The 15,997-nt window shown below is 42.2% G+C and overlaps 1 protein-coding gene across 4 annotated transcripts in view; it reads right to left on the bottom strand.

Annotated features, from left to right (window-relative positions):
* The window catches only part of LOC124271753 (uncharacterized protein C20orf96-like), a 167,948-nt gene that overhangs the window by 130,004 nt on the left and 21,947 nt on the right, over nt 1–15,997 (bottom strand). For all 4 annotated transcript variants that reach the window (XM_046706918.1, XM_046706920.1, XM_046706917.1 and 1 more), the window contains one exon: nt 1,559–1,760. In XM_046706918.1, coding sequence (XP_046562874.1) covers nt 1,559–1,760 — 202 coding nt within the window. The remainder of the gene's footprint in view (nt 1–1,558; nt 1,761–15,997) is intronic.

Genomic DNA, 15,997 nt, shown 5'->3' with positions numbered 1-15,997 from the left:
TTTTTTAAGAAGGAGCTATATGAGATGGATTTTCCTCTGATGTTCATCAGCAAAGTTTCCAGGAATAGACAATCATCTATGATTAGTTTCAAATCATTATTATCAACCTCGTTCATATCATTAGTTTGAGAGTTCATTACATAGTGTCTTTTAGTTGCCTCGATTTAATTTTTAACTAATTTAACATATTCCTTGTCTCTCAAGAGCGATGTGTTAAACTTCCAGTAGCCCTTTCCTCTAGATTTGCAGTCTAAAGATACAGCTAAAGTAATAGCTGAATGATCTGATTTCTATCCTGTTATGATTGCAGAATCTACAGTTACATTAGAAATATCTTGAGAGATTAAAAAAAAATCAAGTCTGGCTTGCTGTCTAGGATTCTTTTCTACCAGGTATATTTCCTTGTATCAATATTGAGGTCATGTCAGATATCCACTGTTTTCTTGTTTTCTTCTAAAATGCTGTATTTTGTTACATTATAGAAATGCAAACAACCTAAAAATATTATCCATAATTGCAACATTTGTTTTCTTTCAAAATGGAAATGCCATGATGATAATAACGCCCCAAATGTGTAACTAATTGCAGTATTAGCAAGGTGCAAAGAGTATTCCAACTATGTTTGAAACTAAGCGCCATAACACAACCGCAGTATTGACACCCTGCTGTCACAGCAGAATATGCACATGAAATTGTTGACATCTCTCGTAGTGAAATTGATATAACCCTGGCTGCTTCTGCTTCCATGCATACATTCAAATTTGATGTATTTCCAACAAGCAAATTTTGTAAAAGTAATTAAATTGATTTTGGAAAAGTTTAGTCAGTCGTTTTAACATGGTATTTAAGTCAAAAAGAAACTAATCCCGCAGTACCTTGGGATTTACTACTTTTAGTGCAGAAAGCCTGCTTGAGTACAAGTTTCAAAAGAAACTTGCAATGGTGTGTGTTGTGTGCAAGAAAAACCTACATTGTATCATTTTAAAACAAACTTGGTCAATGTGAAATTTACAAGAAAGCATCACCATGATTTACAATTTTAGTGGTATTTCCCATAATGATAGGCATTCTTGAGTATGAAGAGATTTCCATTACCATTTGTAATTATCTTACAAAATACTCCTGAAATAGAAATCAGCTGCAAAAAACATTTTCCAAAAAAGCAGCACAAACTGTTCTCCAGTTATTGCATCAATGTTTTCTCCCTGTTTTATGAAAACCTGTCCACATGTACTTTTAAGGCCAGTAACTCTTTTTTGCACAGAAACTTACCTTTTTTCTCAAATGTTCAGGAGTGGGACATTATCACATTTCATGTCACACACAGTTATTCCACTGAATTCTTCTTGCAATAAAAACAGAGATATATTGATATATGTTGATTAGCGGGATACAAAAGCTTTCAGCAACTAACATCCTGTACACATGTAACTCATCGCTCTTTGTCAACAACACCAACTTGAAGCACTCACCTCACTCATTTTATGAAATAGTGAAAAAAAATTGTTTTGTTTTTTAAGTACTTTTATTTAAAAAAGTTCTTTTGGACTTACTGTACCTTTAGTTGCTGGTGGCCTTTGAACTGGTTGCACCACCTTAGATCGTCTTTGCCACTGGTCATATCCAGAGAAGTCAACATTGAACTGGCTCCCAAGGGATTTAAGCAGATCATCCTGTTCAAACTGTTTTCGATCAATACGACTTGCTGCACGTTTTCCCCAACCACCAGACATCATCAGCTTGAATTTGATATTCAGTACCTAGCATAAAAAAAATCAGAACATCTTATCTTTGATATGTGTTACGGTTAATAAATTGCCGTGACAAAAGGTTTAAGAAGCCCCTTTGAACCAGCAAAATATAACACAGACAAGTCTAATAATAATAATTTAATAATATATTGAGCAAACAATGAGCAAGATACAATGAATCACAATACAGATTTCTAGTACAATGCAATTGAGTCCCAAATCTAAAGTTTTGAGTCACAAATATAAAATATCAACTCGCCATGAGCCTTGGTAATTACAGTGAGATCAGATATTCTAAATGAAGCTTGTTTACAAATGAGAGCAGTCAGACATGAAGTGTCTGGGTCAGACTATGTTGACGAAGGCAAACAACGATGGTAGGCAACTCCAGTGACATGAAAAGTCCTGTGTAATTCCGTGTGTCAGTCCATGTGTGATTCTGTGTTGCACAACACAACAACCAGCCTTTATATATACTGGCACAGATTCTTGAACATTCGAGCAAAACGTGGCTGTATCATTTTTCTCTCAGAACTTTTCCGAAATCTGTGGAAAACTCCACGACATGACAAAGTCAACACATAAACAACCAGTCAAGGGAGGTAATTCTGGAGCACTATCCCAAAAGGCGTGCCGCTAAAATACTATTGCCATTGAACATATATGACGCAAAATGTGACCCACAACCCACACTCAAAACTTTAAACATTGTGACTCATAATAACTATCACCTAACCAATGTTATTACAACTTACAAAAAACACACACTCGTAACACTCTCCCCCTTAAGGAAAGAAAGTATCACAGAAACTTTCTGTTACAATCATAGCAAAATACTAACATAATAAGATGACATGTAATAATATGAATAACATGAGAAACATCTTGCAGCATTACTATGATATAATGCAGATTCAAACATACAGCATCATCAAGTCATTACACATTTACAGCCTGGAAAGTGCATCAGCACAAACATTGTCTTTGCCTTTAATGTGTCTAATCAGAAGATTGAACCCTTGCAAGGTCAAACTCCACCTCATAAGTCTTTGATTCTTGTTCTTCATTTTATGAAGAAAAGTCAAGGGATTATGATCAGTAAACACTTCAATTGGCAAAGTAGTGGTACCTAGGTACACTTCAAAATGCTGCAAAGCTAGCAAAAGACCTAATGTCTCTTTCTCAATGGTAGAATAATTTCTTTGATGCTTATCAAACTTCTTGGAAAAATAACAAACTGGATGTTCAATTCCTGAATCATCCTCTTGAATCAGGACAGCACCTGCACCTACATCAATTGCATCAATTTGGTGCCTGCAATACTGGTGAATGCATGAGTATGGCTTTGACTTTTTCAAATGCAGTCTGACAACTGCTTTCCCACTGGAATTTTACCTTTTTCCCCAAAGGGTTGGTAAGTGGTGATACAACATCTGAGAAATTTTGACAAAATGACATACCCAAGAATCTCATGAGTTCTCTCTTAGACTGAGGTACTGGAAAATGTACAATGGCTTCAACCTTAGCATGAACTGGCTGTACCTGGCCGTGCCCTAAAAATTCAACTTGTGCCTTCCCAAATTCACACTTTGCAATATTCACATTCAATTTTGCTTTTCGAAGAAAGCACGAGTTCTTTTCAGATGGTCTTCCAACTCCATGTCATAATTGATGATATCATCCATGTAAGCCTCCACACTATCAAGACCAGAAGTGACATTGTTGACAAGTCTCTGGAACGTCGCTGGTGCGTCCATCAGACCAAACGGCATCACTTTATATTGATACAGTCCATCTGGTGTAGCGAATGCCGATATCTTCTTTGCATGGTCTGTGAGTGGAATCTGCCAGAAGCCCTTCAACTTGAATCAAAAGTTACCTAGCCTCTGACTCCCCGACCTCTGCCCCCACTCCGATAGCAGTACCTGTCAATCATCTCAATAAGTGTGCAGATCGCTCAGATGATCAAGTGACTGTCTGTGCCTGTCATTCTCGTCTTGGAGCTTCCAGTAATCTGTGATGTGGGGCAGGTAGGGTGGGTATCCATCGTGTGAGATAAGATAAGTATATAAATATACAATTTATAGTAACATTTTTAAATTTTTAAATTCATCCTATCTCACGGTATGCATAATCCCACGTTTGGCAGGAGGGCCGCAGATTACCGTCAATACTCACAACTGTGAAGACGCAAGACCCAAGGAGGCCAGGAGAAAGCACCAACTACTGATATGCAAACTCCAAACTTGTGATGGGTTGCTTCAGATAACCTCTTGGCTTACACAGCACAAAAACTCTAGGGAGTGGGCGATCCCGAATTAATGTGGTTTTCAGCCGCAACTTTTGACAAGCAAAAGGACGCAGTTTGGCAAGTAAGCCCCGCAGCCCCGCGATTTATCAGGTGACCCCAGTGAATTAAAGTTGAGGACCTTAAGCTGGCCAGTCCCTGCTTCGAAACTACCCCCCAAAGACACGCTGGAAGGCGGTGAAAGAGGGAATAGCCCGGTTGCTCAACTAGTTTAACGTTCAGTACCAATACCCCTAACTTACCAAAGGTGAGAAAGGACTTAGGAGCGGAACGCTTCAAAAACCACGCAGGTGATCGGAAATCAACACTTCACTGGCCCGTAATAGTAGTCTCGTAAGACCCTCAACACTTCACTGAAAATGTGGCGTCTAGATTTCCTCAGCTCAGAAAATGAAGAAAGTCTCGGGCTCCTTTTCATTATATATATTTTTTTTTTTACTATGAACTTTTTTCAGTAAAATATGTTCATTTCAGAGACTAGTTGTTAGTCTACTGCCGTAATTGCTCACAGAGTAGAGGTCAGTAAGAGGAGTGTCGACCACCTCTGCATGTAGCACAAGACTGGCCTCTCAGTCTATAGAGTCATAACTATGACAGTGCAGACACGCCCTAGTACCCTAAGTGAGGTGGTCTATGCCCAATATAATCCATACCAATAAGAAAGATAGGACCGATATCTTTCATGATATAGAGAATGCAAAACCTACACGAAGGTAGGAACTAATCTTATCTGGGTTTGAGAGCCAACGACAACTGCTACGCCAGAACCAATGGACCCAGATGGTGAAGACCTTCCATGTCAGTGACAGACAGTCCCCTGAGGTAGGGTGAGACAAAGACCGAGTCCAACTCGAGGTCAAGGCTCTTGTCTCATGAGGGTTGGCCGTAGTAGGAAGAGGAAGGTCAACACAGACGTAGGCATGAAGGATGGTAGATCGCATCCCAAAGGTCAGTGTGGTACAAGAGACTTCTGTAGATGAGGCAGATGACAGAGAAATAAACAGTCTCTTGCGTAACCTACGACGGTCCATGGAGGAAGTTAAAGGACCCGTAAATTCCGGACAGGACATAGGGAAAGATTCTCGATGACGTCAGGGCCCAAAACAGAAGACAGCGGCAGGAAGGCGAATAGTCTGTCCGGTTGTCCAGGCAACTGGTTTCAGCGAAGAGATCCCACTTCAACCAGGGAGGGCTTTGACATGTCTGGTCCTCTCGAAACGCAACCGGGAGACATCCAGTGCGTGAAGCTCGGAGATGCAGGCAGCAGTCGCAAGAGCCAGGAGGAAGAAAGACTTAAACGTGACATGCTTGAAAGCCTTCTCTGCCAGAGGTTCATACTCCTCTGACATGAGATGATGAGGTCCAAGGCTGGTGGCCAGAACTTCCGGGATTGATCAGCAATTTGTAAGATCTAAGGAGAGACTGGAGCTCAGGGACAGTTGAAACCTTCGCACCCGTAACCGGCGCAATAACTGTGTTATGCATGGCCAGGTATGTAGACAAGGTGGAACCCGTCAATTCCTTGAAAGTTCAAGGATGCTGGAGGTACTCCGCGACCATCTGCGGCGATGCTGTAGTGGGACATATAATACCCATCGTCTAGCAGTACATTTAAAAATACTTCCATAGTCATCACAGAGTGGCCTGGTAGAAGTTCAATGCGCCCGTGGTAATCGCCGCAGCCACTCGCTTTGAATATCCCTTTGCAGTTAGCAATTCAAGTAAAGGCACCAGGCGTGAAAATTAAGTGTGAGTGGAGACCATGCAGCTGATCGGAGTGAAGATGAACCATAAGATCGGCGTGACGGGAAGTGGTACTGGAAGGGGTCGGTCAAGTCTTGCAGGTTAGGAACAAACTAACTAGCCAAAACGGTGCGACCCAAAATCAGTGTCAACCGCTGCGTCGTGCGTAACTTGAGCAGTATGCGTGGAAGTAGCGCCACTGGTGGAAACGCATATGGGTTCAAGTCATCCCAGGGAATGGCTAGAACATCGTGTTCCCAGGCCAAAGGATCCAGGATCAGGGACACGGAAGCAGGTGGTGGAAGCGGGTAGCAATCAGATCCACTGTCAGGTTAGACATTGGAAGGCACAAAGTCTGGAACACCTGTGGATGCAGTTTCCACCTCATCGGGTATGGTCTAACCGGACGGGACAAAGAATCTGCAATGACGTACTTCAACCCTGGGATGTGATTGGCCTGGACCGTGATGTTGAAAGAGTCCACTAAGTGGAAAATACTGTTGTGTCGACTAAAGAAGCTGAGGAGACCCCCGTTGATCCCATTCGATTGATGTGCCATACGATTGCAGCATAGTCCGATGGAAACAAAAGCTTGGTTGATTGTAACAGGTGATGCCAATGAGTGATCCCAGAGAATCACTGCCCTGAGCTCCAAACGTTGATGTGGCATGGGCAGTCTGCGGGAGACCACAACCCTGCCACTTGCTGATCGAGAAAGTGAGCTCCCCACCCGTGTAGAAAAGTGACTACGTACAGGCGATGTACTGGAGCAAACGGTCTTAAAGAGACTCCACTGTAAATATTCAACCCATCCAACCACCACTGGAGATGGAGATGGAGCGCTGGAGGAAGAGAGATCAATGCGTGAGGGACGCCAATCCTGATGTGCTGACCCAGAAAAAAAATGGAAAGGCCGTAGTTGAAGCTATCCCCTGAAAGTCAAAGCTTGAGCTGACGTCAAAAGACCCAGAAGTTCTTGCCACTGGCAAAGAGTCCTGAGTTGCGAGAGTGCCAGGGGGTACCAAGAAAAAACTCCAGCGCATACCTTCCATTCGTCGGGCCACCCTGAATGACTGGATGAAGTGGTTCAGGAAGGCGAAACAATTCCTTTGGGTTCAGTTATCAACCTCGAGATACGAGCGTAGAATCTCAGTATCTGTTGAAGTTAGAGATGGCTTCTGTACGTTTGGGCTTAAGCTGACGTCAGAAGGCCTAGCAACTATTGCCACTGAAGCAAAAAATCTCTCCTGAGATAGGATACGTTCGAGTAGCCATGCTACCATGACAGCACTGAAGAAGTGCTGAATGTAGGAGGTTCGTGGCATGGAGATGTCAGTCAACCTACAGGAACGTACACATTGTACACAGAGTGATGAAGGCCGTATAAACAGTGATCGTAGGAACGTATGGTATAGTTTGCCTATTGAAGTGTTGGTCCACCAGATGGAGTGAGAAAGTTAGTAGATGCGATGAATGGGATCGTCAATCTACCGGAACATTCGTAAAGTTGATGGAATAGCAGAGGTAAAAAAGACCAGTGACCCCAGGAACGTTCGTAAAGGAGACGAAGGTAGTAACATCGATGCCTACGAAGAGTCTGGACATAGCTGCAGTGACCTCTGAACTGAGGCCTTAAGCTAAGAACCGAGTAAACCCAGCCAAAGTGAAAGCATCATGGCGATTCTGTCTGGCACCCTCGGTAAACTGTTTCTCCCGGCTGACTGACGAAACTCGACATAATCACTCTTACCAGGAATGGCACTGTCCATCATCACTGGCAATTAAAGGCTGGGATAGTTATCCGCTTCGTAGGACCAAGACCGGTCTGTCAGGGCACTCCATAATCACTCTAATTATCAAAAAATCTCCGGTAAACAAACAATACGTAGTCCGCCATTGCAAACGCTTCCCACATGCAGTAGTGACAAAAAGACGGACACCACGGTCTTCGGTTAACCAGGCGAGTCCCAACCCCTAACATCCGTGTTAAGGGACGCTCGCTACTTGACCAAACATTGATACCACACGCAGAAACTGTGGATACTAGGCCAACTTGATATTCAGGAATATTATACGACACTTCACTGAGTCTGGTTACTACAGACTACTCGAAGCAGCGTTATGATGTATCGCTGGGTGTAATCGTGGCCTGTTTCGTCATCCTCATCATCATTCCTTTAACATCAACCAGTTTCTGGACAGATATGTCAAACCGGGTGGTTGTAGAGCTGACATCTACGATGAAGGGTAGAGTCGTTGAATCGAATCATTCATTGAAGGTGAAGATCGGAAGGTAGATGATGGAGGAATCTTAAAGATCCGGGATTGTCAATCGCCATCGTAAAGTAGAGGCCTGCGCTACTGACATAACTACTACCTCTATACAACCAGCAGAAACGATGCACTGGATGGAAGCGTTGATACTTAGAGAGCAGCGCACTGGAGTAAAACGGCACACTGGATACGATCAACGCACTAGTAGATAACAAGGAAGTGAATGAAAGCGGCGCATTGGAGCAAAGCGTCGCACTGGACTGAAAACAGTGCATTGACCTAGTGTGTAGAGACAAGCCAATCAAAAACCCAAGGTACTCTCTGAAGCGCCGAACAGAATGAAAGCACCGCATTGGAGTGAACGCACTGTCCGTACATAGACACCGCAGAATCAGGAAGCTAACCCCAAAGTCAAGCTGAGCACCAGTAAAAACTGTAGAAATGAGGTATCAACACCAAAGTTTGAAGAAGTGTTAAAGGTAAACTCGCAGCAGAAGAAAAACACTGTAGGTACCGTAGTGTGCGAACTAGCAAACAAAGTCATGATGACAGTAGGCGCATTGAGGTAACCAGATGATTCGGCGACTGCTGACAGTACAGCGAATACATTCGGATCGGTGAATACTGTAGGAGCGGCGAACTGGTATGGTTCGACGATCAGGATCTAAAGCGCTGAGACAATCGAGACCGATGCACTCATCTAAAACGTTGTACCATACAATAATGGTGTACTGGACTGAAAAGGCGTTCTGATCAAACAAAAATTCACTAGGTTGAATCGTTGTTCCAATCGAAACCACTGGTCTGAAGCATGGATCTAATCGAAAAGGCACACTCGGCTAAAGTGTTGATCCAATCGAATGCGGCGCATCAGTCTAATGAGTTGGACCGAACAAGCGGTGAACTGAAGTGAAACGATGCACTGGTCTCGTCTAGCGAGAGCGACGCATTGGTACAAACAAAGTGATGAATGGACAACAAGTGCTGCTCTAGTAGTAAGCGGCGCCCTGGAACTAAGCGGTGGAGCATAGACAGGTGGTGCAAGGTACGGGAAAGGTGTTACAAGCCACTGTATGAAAAAAAAAGGCCCGTCCGACCGCCCGAGACAGTCTAGATTTCTGACGGACGGTCTACATTTACAGCTAGCCAGCCTGACGGTCTGGTAAAAGCTTCAGATGTTCCATACATCTGAGTAAATTCACCATATTTGGCCTGGTTAAATCCATTTTGGGCTGGTAACATTTTGAAGTTACCAGCCCTGATGTCTGGCTGGACTTTTGGCTTATGTCATACACTGTGAAAGCGCCGCACTGGATACTATCGTCATGCCTGACGAACTGATCCATGTGGTTGAAAGCGCCGAAATGACTGCACTCGCGGCATGAGAGTGAACGTTTCAACAAGCACACACACCATAACAGAGTGGCGTGGAGCACTCAACCAAAGCGGTGCATTGGAAACAACCACTGAGGTAAACTAGGAGTCTGTGAAATCGTCACCAAGTTAGAAGGCCGAGACTGTGCTGCAGAAGTTGTTAGCACTACCACTCTCGGAGGAGAGAAAAGTTGTCTGGAGATGGGACTAGACGTTTGATGACGAAAGAAACGACGGAGATACTCGCTAAAGTAGGAGTCGCAGGTCACTTCTAAAAAATCTACACCCGGGGACACTGATTTAGATCAAAGAATTGCTCTCTTCGAACGGCGTTACGATATAGCACGCTTAAAAGTTTAAGGACCTTCAGCAGTTGTACGCCAATCTCTGTCCGATCTACGTCTAGATGCAACCCGTCGATATTCAGAAAAATCATCATCATTCAAGTGTGAACAAACAGAACACCGATGTGACCAACTACAACAGCCTATACAATCCACACACAAAGCGTGTGGAAGCAGTGGAAAAGTTGCTGTTGCACTGATCACAGTGTTTGCGTTTCTTAGAAGAACTTTGATTCCATTTATTTCCCATTTTGACAATCAAATAATGTCTAACTGAGAGAACAACACATGTCCACTCGGTGTAGCGACAAGAAAGAGAATGACAGGCACAGACCGTCACGTGATCATCTGAGCGATCTGCACACTTATTGAGATGATTGACAGGCACTGCTATCGGAGTGGGGGCAGAGGTCGGGGGGTCAGAGGCCAGGTAACTTTTGATTCAACTTAGCCTACAGCACATTTCCACACATGGTCATAGAAGAAGAGAGGTCCAGTAACAGGAGAGAGTGTGGCAATACAATTGATCTGTTTGGCTTCTAACCTGTCATGATATTTCTTAAAGGTCACATGCAACGTAAAACACAACTTTGCAGATTCTGATACCTTTCCGTATGGACTTACCGAAACAAATCGTAAAAAATAAATTCAACTTAACGTGAAAATAATGAAAAAACATGTGCGAAATCGGGGGAAAACTGGTTTCAACAGCTGGGCTGCGCTCATAGCACGTGCGCAGTGAAATAGGTTCGCGCAGCTTGGAAGCGGGTTGTCCGGTGAATACTCAGTGAAGGCTTTGGTGTGAGCTATTTTTCTAATGTTTTGTTGATATCTCACAGGCGTGAGCTTTTTATATGTTATGACAGTAAATTAACTGTTTATATAATTTCATTTGTCTATTTCACCACACGTTCTTCTTACCGAGTCACTTTCTCAGTTCGATACTTAAAAGCAATGTCATTATTTAGCGTTGACACAATTTCTAACTGTGATATAGATATGTCGCTGTCTCAGACAAAACTCAATGTCTTGTTTTATTGACACCTGTGTGTCTGCCTGCCTGTCTGCTAATGACAATATTCAATACACAGTTGCTATCACTGACCACATGCAATTTGAACTTAACACCAATCAGGCTATACACCATAAACAAAATGCATTGATTTATGGCCCGGTCTCTGTCACATTATGTAATTACACAGACAGGCAGGTGTGATACTTGAACACATGACATGTTATGATGTCTGTTGATTGTAAAATGTTATACACAAAAAATGAGCATGTATTTACAAAACCCAACATCTCTATATGTACACACACAATGAGCCGTGAAGGCATCTGCGATTGAGCCAGCCGTTACACTTGAGTGCACACCCACCCGCTCTGACTGGGTTCGGTATCCCGGCTGCTTCGTTTCTTGGGAAGTAAACCCAAGTACACAATATTGCACTTTTGATTTGCGATTGTACGCTTATAATTTTGTTTATATGTTTTTTCATAACCAGCAATGTATATTATATGTCATGAATAAGTGATAATTGTGTTTTAATTATGTTTGATTTTTTTGTTGCATGTGACCTTTAATCATGTTTACATGACACAATCTCTTTTGTTTACGACGGCCAGGAGTCAGGACGACATAGTCTATGTCGCTAACCTTTTTGTCAGCAACATATAGACCTTGATATCTAGCTCTCAGTGGTTGACCAGGAATGGGAAGTAAGACTTACACTTTCTCACCATGAATAAAACTTCTCTCTTTTGACTTTCTGTCTTAAGTTTGTTTCATTTTTTCTCGTGAAATTGTCAAGTTTTGTCTGGCCAACTCACTTGCTTTTGAGAGTCTGTCCCGAAATGTAGACACATAGTCTAAAAGATTGATCTCAGGATTGTGATTGAGCCATTGATCTTTTAAATGTTTTAGTGGCCCGCGCACACTGTGACCAAATACAAGCCCAAAGGGGCTAAACCCCAAACTTTCCTGAACTGACAGCAAACAACAACAAATGCACACCCTCATCCCAATCTTTCTCTGTCTCAAAACAATAAGTCTTGATCATATTCTTCAAAGTTTGATGAAACCTCTCTAAAGCTCCCTGTGACTCCGGATGATAAGCACTAGACTTAACTTGCTTAATACCCAACTGGTACATAGATTGTTGAAACACCTTAGACATCAAATTTGAGCCCTGATCAGACTGAACAACATCTGGCAAACCAACTTCACAATCATAGGAGCAACAATCCTACGAAGTGGAATTGCTTCAGGAAATCTGGTAGAGGCAAACATAATAGTGAGATGTCAAATATGTTCTCGTCACGATATGGCTGAAATATTGCTGGTGTGACGTTAAATTTTAACTCACTCACTTGCATAATAGTGAGAAGATACTGATTACCAGACTTTGTCTTAGGTAGTGGACCAACACAATCAATATTAACACTACGGAAAGGTTCCTCAAAAGCCGGTATAGGTAGGCATTTTCTGATTTTGGTTTTCCAACAATTTGGCATGCAGGACAGGTTTTGCAAAATTCAGCCACATCTTGTCTCAAACTGGACAAAAGAAATGTGCCAAAATTTTCTTGCAAGTTTTGTTTACACCCAGATGACCTGCCATGGGACTTTCATGTGCCAATGAAAGTACATGCTTTCAAAATAATTTCGGTACCACAATTTGATGATACAATTTCCATTCATCCTCCACAGGAACATCCGGCGACCTATATTTCCTCATCAGAACACCATCCTTGAAGTAATAACAAACTGGAACCTTACTAACCTCCTCAAAAGAAACAGCCTTACCAGCCAACTTCTGCAATTCAACATCCTCACCCTGCGCACTAATAAGCTGCTCTCTGGAAAGAATGTGATCACAAACCTGACAAACCATCAGACTTATCAAGAAGACCTGAAGAGTTACTACTCTTTGAAGATAAGTCACCACCCTCTACCTCACAAAAAGAATGAGCCATGAAAGTATCTGACAAATCATAAATGGTATCATTCGGCAAAGAAGTCTTGGAAGAAATGCCTTTCGACATTGAACGAGTGACTGCACAAGAAAGAAAAATACCCGGAAATTCATCCTCCAACTTTTCTGTACTAACTGAACTCTCCGGAGAATCAGTGACAATGGGATCAGCACCAACCTTGGCCCCCATAAAGATCATTACCGATCAACAAATCGACACCCGAATCTGGGAGAGAGTCAAGAACACCAACTCTCACCTCACCAGAAATCAGATCTGAAGCCAAACTCACAAAATGGAGAGGAGCAGAAAAAGGCAAAATATCCTTTAAATCAGAGATTGAAGAGCTCCAGTATCCCTCAAAATAATAATGGGCCGCGTGGTGTAGAATTATCTCCCATAAGCGACACAGAACCCTTAGAAACAAAGGGCAAAAACTCCTTCCGAACTACAGAATCTGAGGACTTACTCTCACAAAAAAACTCTCCTCAGAACCACCTGGAAAGAAAGGCTTAGGTGCGATAGACAAAAAAGCATTTGGGGAACCTGCAGCCTGATTTTTAAACTGGAGTTTGTAACATGCAGAAATCAAATGACCTGGCTTCTTACAATATGCACAAACAGGATCAGAACCACTGGTAGTCTTAGGCTTAGACTGAAAAGACTGTGACTGCTTGTCAGAAGAGTTTGACCCTGTTCTAACACCATTGTAACCTGCATGTCCTGAAGTCTTACCCGGGGAAAAGCCCTTTTGGCCAGAAATCTTGGTATAACCCGGAGACCTAAAAGAACTCATGTGAGTCGAACAATAATCATCTGCCAGAGTCGAACAATAATCATCTGGGTCAGACTATGTTGACGAAGGCAAACAACGATGGTATACAACTCCAGTGACATGAAAACACCCGTGTAATTCTGTGTGTCCGTCCGTGTGTGATTCTGTGTCGCACAACACAACAACCAGCCTTTCTTTTTACTGGCACAGATTCTTGAACATTCGAGCAAAACGTGGCTGTATCATTATTCTCTCAGAACTTTCCCGAAATCTGAGGAAAACTCCACGACATGACGAAGTCAACACATAAACAACCGGTCAAGGGAGGTAACTCTGGAGCGCTATCCCAAAAGGCATGCCGCTAAAATACTATTGCCATTGAACATAAATGACGTGAAATGCGACCCACAACCCACACACTCTCGTAACATATGCTTCTTATAATATTGCACAAACTTCTATTATTTCGTGAGTGTTTCGGTATAGATTCTTGAACTGTTGTCAAGCAGGAATGTGACATGGAGAGGAGGGTGATTTATATATATCCTGAATGCAACAAAGAAAACAACAAGTTTCGCAGTCGTTGTCAACCTTGATATTTTGCCACTTGCCTGTCTAACAAGGTCCCTGTGTATGTGCAGCTAACATCCGCCAGGACAAATGACTGAAGGGTTTTTTTCTCATTGAGTCAACCAGATACTGTCTGTAACTGTCTTTCAGGCAGTCTGTTCCACTCATTTTGAAGAGTATGTTTCAAATTGGCTAGATTCTTTCTCAGGGGACACAATAGACACCCACCAACAAATGGAACCTGCACCAGAATGTTTCTCTGTGTGTTCGCCACGTTTCTACAACGCCACACAAGTGCTAAGCCATCAACCAGATACAGAAGAAAAATACTTTCATCACACCAGTGAATCTTCCTCCACCATGCTAGGTTTCAGTTATGATATCCTCTACACCAAACAAAACAAGCAGCTTTATGTCCATCTGTTAACAGGGGTCATCTCTTTGGTCTTCTGCCATGACATGCTTTTTTCAGACAATTCCTGACAGGAAATGCTGTCATATTATTCTACCATTGAGACACTCATGCTATGTTGTTAGCTCTGCAATAATTTGAACAGTATTTGGGTTCTACTTAGTTTCCTATCACACTGCAGGAATCCACTTTTCTTCATAAAACTCATTCTCTTCCCACAGAGATCGCTTGTCATATCATCCTACGAACCTCTGTTCTAACACAGCCATATTTCCCGGTCCTCGTAAAATCCCCTAGCGGCAAAAAATTGAAACATGAATTATCTCCCTTCTTTCTATCCAATTGGAACACGTGTTACATCAACTTGGATCCAACTTGACTAATGCAAGCAAAATGGGGCCACAAATATCCCTCTTCTCTGTGTTCATGTGACACACAAGACATTTAAAGGCACGCTTGTCCGTTGTCAACGAAGGCGATGGAGACGCCATTGATCCGCCATTACATGACTGAGTTCTGTCTAGAAGAAACGTTTGCGCATCGCGCAGGAGAAGCAGTTCTAGTTTTCCCGAAGCATACGGTAATTACCCAGGCTAGGCGAATGATCACTTTTTATTTTTTTTTATTGCAAAACTAAATCTGATTGCAACCGATCACGAATCCTGAAGACTCGTACCATGAAAGGGCCGTATTAGAACAGAGGTTCGTAGGAAGACATGACACGTAACCTCTGTGGGAAGAGAATGCATAAAACTAAGAACAAAAATGAATGTGTAATGTGTTGGTGATTGTCTCTGCAGCAATTTGATGCAGACAATAAACACATTAAAGATACCACCATTGATGCATTATCACAAACTGGTTAAATGTGATCTACTAAGGCTGGCTTTAAGGTGGTGTTTGTGGATGTGTCCATTAATCTGTGAGTAAATTTTTAAAGTTTAATGAATCAGATGTTGATAGTCTCCTGTGCCTGAACATGTCAAAAGTGTTAACACTATTTATATATATCCTTGAGACCCTCATATGTGAGATTTCATATGGTCTTTGTCAGTTAAAGCAAGTGAGTGTTACCACCAGTTTAAAACTTCTAACAAAATCATTTACTGCATCAAGCAAATGACAACTACACAGGTGTAGGGCTTATACAATAAAACATAGATGACAAAAAGGGAGTAGTAATTCCTTTTTTGAAACAATGAGTGTCATTGCAGTTTGGCGTGTGTTAACTAAACTCATTGTTGCAAAAGTAATACGCATACATAACTCTACATACAAATTTACAGCAAAAACAAATTTGCAAAGTGAAAAGTTTTACTTAACATTATCTTTCTAGGATTCAAAGGGATACTCCCCCGTTGTCAACAAGGTCCTCACTTACTAGTGTGAAACCCAATTTGTTGAGTCGCTGGTGCTAACTGGCATCTGTTGATTTTCTTGTGATAATTAAAATGGTACCAACTACAAACTGGGA

The sequence above is a fragment of the Haliotis rubra genome, unplaced genomic scaffold (assembly GCF_003918875.1).
Source record: "Haliotis rubra isolate DU_JTF1 unplaced genomic scaffold, ASM391887v1 Scf163, whole genome shotgun sequence".
NCBI classification, from domain to species: domain Eukaryota; kingdom Metazoa; phylum Mollusca; class Gastropoda; order Lepetellida; family Haliotidae; genus Haliotis; species Haliotis rubra.
Note: the sequence above shows the minus strand (reverse complement) of the source record. Positions and strands in the feature narration are given on the sequence as shown.